This window comes from Beta vulgaris, chromosome 4, assembly GCF_026745355.1.
Source record: "Beta vulgaris subsp. vulgaris cultivar EL10 chromosome 4, EL10.2, whole genome shotgun sequence".
Lineage (NCBI taxonomy): Eukaryota > Viridiplantae > Streptophyta > Magnoliopsida > Caryophyllales > Amaranthaceae > Beta > Beta vulgaris.
This window is the reverse complement of record NC_079205.1, coordinates 60303526-60314776: the sequence shown is the minus strand read 5'-3', so window position 1 is coordinate 60314776 and position 11251 is coordinate 60303526. Positions and strand designations below refer to the sequence as shown.

At 34.1% G+C, this 11251-nt stretch overlaps 1 protein-coding gene across 2 annotated transcripts; it reads left to right on the top strand.

Moving 5' to 3' along the window:
- Positions 1–348: 348 nt before the first annotated feature.
- On the top strand, positions 349–10441 carry LOC104890306 (respiratory burst oxidase homolog protein B). 2 transcript variants are annotated; one of them, XM_010675737.4, is made up of 11 exons: positions 349–597; positions 1275–1874; positions 4147–4303; positions 6343–6391; positions 6583–6696; positions 7459–8274; positions 8611–8706; positions 8799–8914; positions 9041–9217; positions 9369–9880; positions 10040–10441. In XM_010675737.4, the coding sequence occupies exons 2-11, from the start codon at positions 1358–1360 to the stop codon at positions 10147–10149; spliced, it is 2664 nt and encodes an 887-aa protein (XP_010674039.1). In that variant the 5' UTR covers positions 349–597; positions 1275–1357; the 3' UTR covers positions 10150–10441. The 2 variants fall into 2 exon arrangements, with proteins under 2 accessions (XP_010674039.1, XP_057250477.1); XM_057394494.1 differs by lacking the exon at positions 349–597 and adding an exon at positions 647–774.
- The last annotated feature ends 810 nt before the right edge of the window (positions 10442–11251 follow it).

The window sequence follows — 11251 nt, the reverse complement described above, 5'->3', positions numbered from 1 at the left end:
GCCTAGGTAACCCAATAAGGAGGAAGAGAGTTTAGTCCACTTACAAGTTAGGAGGTTCCATCCTAAAACCAATTGGTAATAGGAGGAGTAACTCCTTATCTTATAAAGTGGTTTATTCTCTCCTCTCTTGCCAATGTGGGACACTCACAAGTAGGCACTTAATGAATTTCAACATTATCACTATCATATAACATAACATAACATAACATAACAAACTATACAATATAATCATAATTATATCTGTAATCAAAATGCGCCCCCTAGAAAAACTCCTTCGCCCCCTGGATTCATCACCCTTTATTGACTTATATAATTTTCTCCCCCAATATTTGTTCAATTCCTACCTTCCATTTTTTATCCCACTTGTCCTTCATTCCAACAACTACCCACTAATATAAGCTCTTACCTTTTCCCTCTTTTCTCTTCTCTTCATACTACACCAATTCTTCTATTCTATTCTATTTCTTTTTTCTTTTCTCTCTCTCTCCTCAACATATATATATTCATCTTCAACAACAACAACAACAACAATAACACCTAGCACAAGAATCAAAGGTTTTTCCTTTCTCAAAAACCCACAACTTCTCCTTCATTCTGGTAAGTTTCATCATTTCCATTTATATCATATGTATTTCGCTTTCTATTCTTACTTTGACGGAACTTGATTTATAATCGAAAATTATAGATTAACCCCATCCACCAACAAAAAAAATCCAAGGGTATTTCAGTCAATTTTAATTTTTAAAAAAACCCACCTAGTTCTCCTTCATTCTGGTAAATTTTATCATTTTCGTTTATATCATACTGTATTTTCTTACTTTAGCATAACTTGATTTTAAAAAAAAAAAATTATTAGAAAAGATAAATAGTCCGAACACGAACACCAACCCTGATAGGCTACTAGCCTGTAGGATAATTGGTCCGAAGACCAGTTTTGCCAGGCTACTAGCCTTAATTCTGCTAGGCTACTAGTCTGCTTGACGGGCATACCAGTTCAAAGGCTAATTACAAAATTAAACAATACCCTGAAATTTAGGATGATACTCGACTGAGCTACTACTTCCCCACTGGGTACAACATAAAAAATTATGAATTTATCCCATCCACCCACCCACAAAAACAATCTTCAAGGGCATTTAAGTCAATTTCAATTAAGAACATAACACACTTTAATCCATGTGCAAATTTCAATAAAGAAAAAACCTTAAAACGCCTTTATAATTAAAAACGGAAGAATGCTTATTCTAAAAACTCCCTTTATTTCTCTAAATCAGGTGAAATTTTTCTTACAAAAAGTGCGCAAATTCTAGCAAGAATTAAGAGCACTTGAAGAGAGAGAAAATCAAATCAAAAAAACATGAGAAAGCCAATGGAGATCGACAACAACGACCCAGGATCAGATGCAGGAGGAAGTAGCACACATTCACAAAACAGAGTAACTTTCAGTGGTCCATTAACACCAAAAAAACGCAACAATAGTCGTAGATCAAACAAAGATGATGAAAATGAGTATGTTGAAATTACTCTAGATGTACGAGATGATAGTGTTTCAGTACAAGATATTAAAGGTGCAGTAGGTGATCAAGAGGCTGCGTTACTTACGAGTCATCTTGAGAAACAACGCCCACAAACTTTAACCTCGCAGTTTTCGGCTAAGATTAAGCAAGTTTCGCGCGAGCTTAAGCGTGTTACTTCGTCGAACCGTGGCTTTAAGCAGCTTGATAGGAGTAAAACTACTGCTGGTCGTGCACTTAAAGGGTTGCAGTTTTTGACTAAGAGTGTTGGAAATGAAGGGTGGGCTCAAGTTGAGAAACGGTTTGAAGATCTTGCTGTTGATGGGTTGCTGCTCAGATCCCGATTTGGGAAGTGTATTGGTAAGTGTCTTGATTAGATTCTGTTTTCGCTTTTAATACTGACATCTCGCACAGGTATAACCAGTATAGTCCGTTTTGAAAGATATTATAATTATTTATGTTTTTTAGTTGCATAAGTAAATATTAAGAAAATTGAGTAAAATTTAACTCAATTGTCCATACTTTTTGTATATCATTAGATAAAGAAAGGATAAAATGATCAAATTGTTTCAAAGTTATTAAAAAAAAAGAAGAAAAGTTACACCTATTTTTTTTTAAAAAAAGAGAGGTAGATAGTATAACTTTCAAAGAATGGTCTATTTGATTTATTAAAGTCAAGTTTGATGAGCTTTAGATTGATTATTATTTTATTAATATATGTGAAGATGATATATTTGGTGTAATCTTGTTACTTTGTTTGAATGTTTATTATTCATATATTGAATTTTTAGAATTTTGTTAAAAGATATTAATGGCTTAAAATGTGTTTTTAAAGTTCGTTAAAAGAATCGACATATTGATGTTTTTGTTAGAGACAAAGAGACTATGATTACCGAGAATAGTTGAATTTCATTATTTTTTAAGTTGCTGGTGCGCATGAGCCCCACACATGTTCAATTTTTGAGTGGATGGCGCACACCTAACAAATTATATCTCAATTCTCATCTAGTGACATGGTGCATGAGCTGAAAGTTGTTTCCATTTGTTTGAACTTAGAAAGTTGAACTCAGGCTCCGTTTGGTAGGGCGTAAAACATTTTCAGTGTAAAATAATTTTCATGGAAAACAATTTACAATGGAGAACACAATTCCAAAATTAGTTTTCCATTGTTTGGTTCGATGTAAAAAAAATGATGAAATGAAAGGAAAATGAAAGGGAAAGTAAGGAGGTAGTGAGAGGAGTGTACAAGAGAGGCAAGGAAAATAGTTTTCCCTTCATTTTGAAAGGAAAATGGTTTTCCATCATTGGGAGAGTAATTTTACCCCAAGAGAAAATGGTTTTACACTCTTTTGCCAACCAAACAATGTAAAACTGAAAATAGAGGAAAACAGTTTTCCGGAAAAACATTTTACGCCCTACCAAACGGAGCCTCATTTCAATTATTGCTAGTCTTTGTTGTCAATTTATATATTTGTGTTACTGAAGATGAAATAGTTTCGTTTAATTTCGTTTCATTTTAAATACAACAAAGGAATACTTATATCTCACAAAAAATATTTCTATATATATGTTAACCATTAAGATACCAAGTCTTTATATTTTAAAAAATTAAGATGTACTGTTGGCTCTTAATATAAAAAATTAATGTAATGGAGTATGCTTAATATATTGTAATGTGGCTAAACCTTCAATTACTTGGATGAAGTAAAATATGTCCTAGGAAGTGATGTATAAGTAGTTAAGTACCACGTGTTTGAGTATATATGTCACTGAATTTTTCACCAATCGTCATGATTTTGGATTATTAAGGCCAATGTTGCCCAAATGTGCCGACATAGTTTATAGCTTAGATAAAGTAAACATTTACTTCCTCCGTCCAAATTTAGTTATCATACTACTACTTATAATAATGCGACATATATGAACGAGGATCATAATCACATCCTATATATCTTTTAGAAGTATACATATACAATTTCATCCTACATTGATGTTTCACCATACATCTATATGGATAATATTGGAAGGGTGTTAAATTATATACGTATCAGACTATCACTTATCACATATAGTAGAATTTTGGGTTTAGAATCAAATGAGAATAGTGGTGTTTTTAGGATGCAATGAAGCGTGTGATTAGCAAAAGATACCTTAACAAGTGCAAGTTATTTCATAGTGAAATTTGTGTTAAGAGAGTAAATACATCTAGATTATGCAAAGAAAAAGGCGTGTTATATGTTATGTTTGGTGATGTATATCTATAAGAATCTAATATAATGACAAAGAATTCTTATTTATGCAAATGGTAGTTCGAACTTGGAACGAGGACGAAGAAATTTACGATGAGTTTTATCTACCAACTACCAATCTGCCATATTCACACTACTATTAGTAGTAGTAACAAATTTTGCTTTCTCAACCGAAAATACGTGCATATGGTAAACATTTCCTAAGAAATAACACTACAACTTTATGTCATGCATTAATGAACAATAATAGTAAAATGCGAGAGAAGATTTTTTTTTTTCCTTGAATTTGTAAGTCATCTTGGATCTTTCCCTTTTTTATATTGTTGTTTTCTCCCAAGACGCCGACGTTTTAACCAAAAAGCGTGTTTTTATGTGGATGACAGGGATGAATGAAAAAGAATTTGCTGGTGAATTATTTGATGCATTGGCGCGTAGGAGAGGCAATGTTACAGGGACAGTCACTAAGGCCCAATTGCGTGATTTTTGGGAACAGCTATGTGATCAGAGTTTTGATGCTCGCATTCAAACTTTCTTTGACATGTAAGTCAATTTGTATTTTTTTAATTAAGAAAGATAATTGGTCCAAAAATCAACTCCAGTTAGGCTATTAGTTTGCAGGCAGGCCAGCTTAGGGTCTGGGTATAAAGCTAAACAGTCCAGAATTAAATGCCCAATATATTGTTGGGATGAGGATTTAAACCCTGGACAATATCCTGGAATTCAGGGTGATACTCCACCAAAGCTACCACCTCTCCTTCAGTCAATTTGTATTTAGTTTTAGTCTAAAGGTAATTTTTAAAAAAATTACAATATGGTTAACAAAGTGTGTTAGATACAATTCACATATGTGAACTAATATAACAACAATAAATGTAGAAATTATAAATAAAACTCTTTTATGTCATTATAATAAACGATAATCGTTTTTAGGGTTGGCGGATAAGAAGGGATAATTTGATAAAATGACTTGGTTGGTGTGGGAAATTTTCATGTGATACAGTGATAGTAGTTAAATTTCGAATGACAACTGAGGTTTATTTGACGAGTATGTATTTGTTTTTTTTCCTTCTTTTATCACACGTAAAAACAAACAATTCCTGAAAAATATTGGTCAAAGACGTATGCTAATCTTTTTTGAAATTAAATTGACAATAGTGTATCTTGGCTATAGCTTAGTTGACTTGTATTCCTTGCGTGTTTTTCAAAAATGTATGAATTAAAGAAGAACCCTTCAAAATTGTTCTAGATTGGTCAAAGTGTGAAAAGGAGAAAATGTTGACAAAATCATATTAAGCTACTTTCACATTAATTATATAAGTGTTCATAGCTTAACATCATGGTCTAAGAATGTCTGAAATATTTAATAAAATTAATTATACCGAGAAAAGTCAATTAAGATATTGGGCCATGCAAAATTTAGACTGTACTTGGTCACGAGTGTATGTTATAAAATTCCTTTTTTCATCTTTTTTCTTAAAAATAAAGATTTCTTGTAAGTGAGCGAAATTTGAAATTTCTTCCACAATGATGGAAAAAGAACCTAAAGTCAATTAGGCCAACCTTGATTTTTATTCCTCTCTTAGACTTAAGTATGAGCATAAATATACGACGAAGAAACCAATGACATCGAAATCTACTTGGCTTAAAGTTAGGGCCTAGATTTGGCCTTGAGATAGGACAATCCCAAAGAAATCTTCCATTAATTTCCATGGAAGTTGTTTTCATAAGAACACCATTGTAAACAACATTATATTTTCCTTTATGATAATCAATTTATTTGTTTTACATGCAAGTACTACAAACTACAAAGTATTCATTTTTGTTAATAATAATTGTATATGAAGATTGCCCTCTAAATTAAGTTGACAAAGAGCCAATTGAGTAGGTGTACCAAACCACCTTGACCTGAAGAAGAAGAAATCACCAAATCTAAGTGCACATGAGAGCTTAGATTCTTTAAGAAAGAAAAAGTCCAAAATATGGCATATATTAAGCGGTGGATCATGCAATAATTAAGATTAGCACACCATATAATGTCATCTTAATTAAGATAAGGGACATTGTGATCATTTATAAGTGGAGTTGCATGTGATGAGTAAAGACTAACTGAAGAATGAAGACCCACCTCATTGAAGTATAACTTCTAGAATAGGTAAGCTATATTAAAGACAACTGTGACAGCAAATGAAGATCTGTACACCTATTGGGGGTAAGTTGTTCGTCACTAGTTAGTACTCCCTTCGTTTCAAATTAATTGTCACGCGGTACATTTGTTATCACATTTTATTTCTTCAACAATCTTGTTCTCTTTACTTAGGGTCCGTTACTTTTAAGTTATTTTTGCTCATCTAAATTTATAATTTTTATTAAACCTTATATGAACTTATAACGACTGAAAATAAAATGAAAGGAACAAAAGAGGAAGTGATGTTTACACCATTCTTCTCACTTCTCTCAGTAAAGAAAATGAAATTTATCTGATTGTTTCCGTATAAAGTAATTTTTTAGAAATAATTTCTTTACAAACTTTATTGGGTCATGAGGATAAGATTTGCTCATGTTGCTGACTGATATTATAGGGTGGACAAGGATGCAGATGGCAGAATTACAGAAGAGGAAGTCAGAGAGGTAGAATAATTGGACATATATTATCATCAATATTGTTTTTCTGTATTTTTTCCGTTTCGTTTTAAATGCAACAAATGAGTATTATTTATTTGTTACATTTAAAACGAAAAGGAGAAAGTAATACGTAGTATTTCATCAATATTTCTGATCATTGATTAATTCATCTATTTATTTATTTATTAATATTGCAGATTATATCACTAAGTGCATCAGCCAACAAACTGTCCACAATTCTAGATCACGCTGAGGAATATGCTGCCCTCATCATGGAAGAGCTTGATCCTGATGGGCTTGGTTTCATTGAGGTTGATCTCTTTTTTCTTTTTTTCACTTTCTAAAGTCTTGGCCCAAAATTTTAAAAGCCCAACCCATATAAAAGAAGAATTGAGTTGGTGAGTAGGCTCAGTTCAGATTATAAGCCCAGACCAAAGATTTAGGTTGGTCCATTATGATGGGAAGCCCAACCCTTTTGTCTACTCTTTTGTACTTTTTTCTTTTCTTTTCTTTTCTTTTTCTTGGTAATGTAGCGAGTCTGGGTCAAGGCCCTACTCTCCGGTGAACCCGCAATCTAAAAATTTTACTCCCTCCGTTTTTTTAGATGTAACATATTGACTTTGGGCACTATTCATCCAATACATTTTGACCGTTAATTGTTATTTATACATAAGAAAAAATATAGTCATGTAGGATCTTGTTTGATTCGTCATAGTATACACTTTCCAAATATAATTTTTTTTATAATTTTTTACTTTTATACAATTAATATGAATTGTTTATTAGTAAAATAGTAGTCTTAATATACCCAATTCATTTTCTTTTGTTGTTCCTATTTGGAATCTTTTTGTGAGAAAATTGGTCAAAGTAGGAAAAAATTTCGGAAACATAGTGAGTATATATATCGAAAAAAGTGAAGATTAAAGTGGGGGCTCGGTGATATATAAATACAGTACTTTGTTTAGATGTTATTATTGGAATTTAGGTGGCTAACATCTTAGCCATTTAGTCATGCTGTTTTGTTATTAAAGATTACTTACTAATAATGTTTATTATCTATGCTAAATTTACAGCTTCATAACTTGGAAATGCTATTGCTTCAAGCGCCAACACACTCAAACAACACAGTGACAGATAGCCGTAAGCTTAGCCAATTGCTTAGCCAAAAGCTAGTACCAACCAAGGAGCCAAACCCCATCAAGCGAGGTGCCAGTAAGGTTGCCTACTTTGTCGAGGACAACTGGAAGAGAATATGGATTGTCCTCCTATGGCTCGGCATCTGTGCTGGCCTCTTCACTTGGAAGTTCTTACAGTACAAAAATCGTTACGTGTTTCATGTCATGGGATATTGTGTCACTTTTGCTAAAGGGGCAGCTGAGACCCTTAAATTCAACATGGCTCTCATCCTTCTACCTGTGTGTAGGAACACCATTACCTGGCTTAGGAGCCGGAGTAAGCTAGGGGTGGCAGTTCCGTTTGATGACAACATCAATTTCCACAAGGTAGTAGCCCTAGGTGTTGGGGTTGGAGTAGCAATCCACGTAATATGCCATCTTACATGTGACTTCCCGAGGCTGCTACACGCATCAGATGAGGCCTATGAGCCACTTGGCCGGTACTTTGGGGAAACAAGGCCTCCAAATTACTGGTGGTTTGTCAAGGGAACGGAAGGATGGACTGGGATTGTCATGTTAGTCTTAATGGTGATCGCATTCACATTGGCCCAACCTTGGTTCAGGAGAAACAGACTCAAGCTTCCCAAGGCTCTCAAAAAGCTTACTGGGTTCAATGCCTTTTGGTACTCTCACCATTTGTTCGTTATAGTCTATGCTCTCTTGTTAGTCCATGGGTGGTACCTCTACCTCAGCAGGGAATGGCAGAAGAAAACGGTAAGCCAAATTTCTTTTATGTTCCATTGTTTTCGAGTACGTACATGGTACCCCTCCCCCGGTCCCCTTTCCTTACCCCAAATTGCTGCTGCCAGGACTCGACCCTGGTCTCCCCCTGGGAGATGAGCAGTGGTACCAACAAACCAAGGGGTGAGCATAACACGTTCTGTATGTTTATGGCTTTGTTCTCTTCAGTTTAAAAAGTAAATATTCAGCAAAAATCAGTTAAAATATTTCAGTTCGCCTATATAAGAAGATCTTTAAAGTTCTATCTACTCGAATTTCTTCTCGAGGATTCTATAATTTCTGATGTTGTTGATCGTGACTTTGATGCAGACATGGATGTATCTAGCTGTGCCAGTTCTATTGTATGCCTTTGAGAGGGTGATAAGGGCATTCAGGTCTGGTTATAAGACAGTGCAGATATCAAAGGTTTGTGACATGTTGAATGCTTTCTGCAGAAATCCGATAGATATGAAATTGTGCAATGCAGAGAACTAATATGTTACATGTATGCTATGTAGGTTGCGGTCTACCCAGGGAATGTATTATCATTACAAATGACAAAGCCTCAGAATTTCAGATACACTAGTGGACAGTACATATTTGTAAACTGTGCTGAAGTTTCTCCCTTCGAATGGTACTAATACACTTTTAACAACGTCAAGTTGTGTTAATATATCTCTAACAAGTAGATGTATAATTCAAGTGTTTATTTTTGGTAGAAGTTAGTTTCCAATCTGATATGAGTGTTGAATTGTTGTAGGCATCCATTCTCTCTTACTTCAGCTCCAGGGGACGATTATGTAAGCGTTCACATTCGAACTTTGGGTGACTGGACCTCTCAGCTTAGAACACTCTTCTCCAAGTTATGTCAGCCCCCTACAAGCAGTGATCAGAGTGGCCTTCTTAGGGCTGATATGGGAAATGGACCTATTCCAAGGTATTTTTCGAATTGCACACTTTCTGCACTTACCTTTTATACTTTAGACAGAGGAGTTTAGGAAATATTAGTTCATATAGAGGCTCATGGGTTCAGATATGCTATGCTATGCTATGCTAAATGCTAAGTGTGACTTGACATTCTTTTGTAGGATGCCTAAGCTCAAGATTGACGGGCCATACGGAGCACCAGCCCAAGACTATAAGAAATATGACGTCCTTTTACTAGTAGGTCTTGGCATTGGAGCAACACCATTGATTAGTATACTCAAGGACGTGCTCTACCACATCAAGCAACAAAAAGATGTTGAGAAGGGAATAGCAGATGACTTCAACGTGCATAAGAAGAAGCCGTTCCTTGTGAAACGAGCATATTTCTATTGGGTGACACGAGAGCAAGGTTCTTTCGACTGGTTTAGGAGTGTGATGAATGAGGTGGCTGAGAATGACCGAGACAATGTGATCGAACTCCATAACTATTGCACAAGTGTCTATGAAGAAGGCGATGCAAGGTCAGCCTTGATCGCTATGCTCCAGTCCTTACACCATGCTAAGAATGGTATGGATATTGTGTCTGGATCTAAGGTGAAGACTCATTTTGCTAGGCCTAATTGGAGGGCTGTGTTCAAGCATGTTGCTATCAACCACACTGATAAGAGAGTTGGTAAGCATTTCTCATATTAGTGCATTCTTTCTTTGTTTCAAGCACCTTTGTTTCCGCAAATTAGATGGTAGACACGAGTCCACCATCTACCAATTGCTATTATTTTTTATTTGTGAATAATGTTGAGTTGTAAATTTAACTTCTATGTGGTTGTTACAGGGGTATTCTATTGTGGTGCACCTGGCTTGACTCAACAACTGAGACATTTGTCACACGATTTTTCAAGGAAGACATCTACCAAGTTTGATTTTCACAAGGAGAATTTTTAAGAGTTGTTTCATTGGCACCAATTAATAGTCTTTTAACAAATCCTAGTAAATATAATATAAAGTACCCTATTTATTCTTTGATTATTAGGATAGGATTTGTTCCTTAATTTTCTTCCCTTTGGTTTACATTAGAGTTGAGGACGGCTTGCGAGTTGCGATCATGCACATCTTGGTCCAAATGTAATATATATATCTATAATAAACAGTGATATTAAGAATTTATTTATTTATTGTTGTGGGTACATGTATAATCAAAGAGTGTAGCGTATATAATAGAGAAACTTTTATTTAATTTGCGACCGTTGTATATCCTATATGGAGGAACTAAGTACCCACCATCCAATCAAATAATTTTGTAATCCCATTTTATTGAATTTCATTTTCCAACGTCTAATTAGTTTGATATCGTTTAACATTAATGATTTGTTATCTACATTAACCTTCGTTACGCACACAATAATATATAGTTTTGTACTTGGCTTGTCTTTGAAATCTTATACAAAAGGATGATAGTGGTTAGCTACTAATTTTATTTAAGATTAAGGTTTTAGAACAAAGGAAGAGTCACATAATAAAACAAAGAGAGTAATGAATTAATTATCAATTGCAACATTTAATCACATGGAACTCCACCAAAGTAAGGTTATTGAAGGGAAGCTCACTAATACAGTCTACAAATAGACTATAAGTTAACCGTTTATCAATAGTCTTCCCTCTTACCACTAGATGGATTACGTGTTTCCTGCATTTTTAACAGGAGAACATAGAAAAGAATCAATTGTACAAAAAACATAAAAAAGAATCAAAGAAAGAATTATATCATCACTTGAGAAAAATAATCCCTTTATAGTGTAGTCTTTTTGCTAATTGATCTGACTAGATTAGGTCATAAAGATTCAAAATCATATTAAACTATTCAAACTAAACCATGCTAGTTCTTATGTAATTTATACCAAAACAACAAATTTTAAACGAAGAGAACAAAGCCTAAGTTACAATAATCTAAATATTTTATAGGAATAATAAAATAAATGACTTATCTCATAATATATAATAACATCCTTACCCCCCTCAGAGTTATTTGTAACATATTTGTACACCA

Bases quoted from the DNA above. Each gene is read 5' to 3' on its own strand.
- LOC104890306 (XM_010675737.4), top strand. From the start codon at position 1,358: ATGAGAAAGCCAATGGAGATCGACAACAACGACCCAGGATCAGATGCA. The intron at 4,304-6,342 runs GTAAGTCAATTT...CTGATATTATAG, and splicing joins ATTCAAACTTTCTTTGACAT to GGTGGACAAGGATGCAGATG. The intron at 8,707-8,798 runs GTTTGTGACATG...TATGCTATGTAG, and splicing joins AGACAGTGCAGATATCAAAG to GTTGCGGTCTACCCAGGGAA.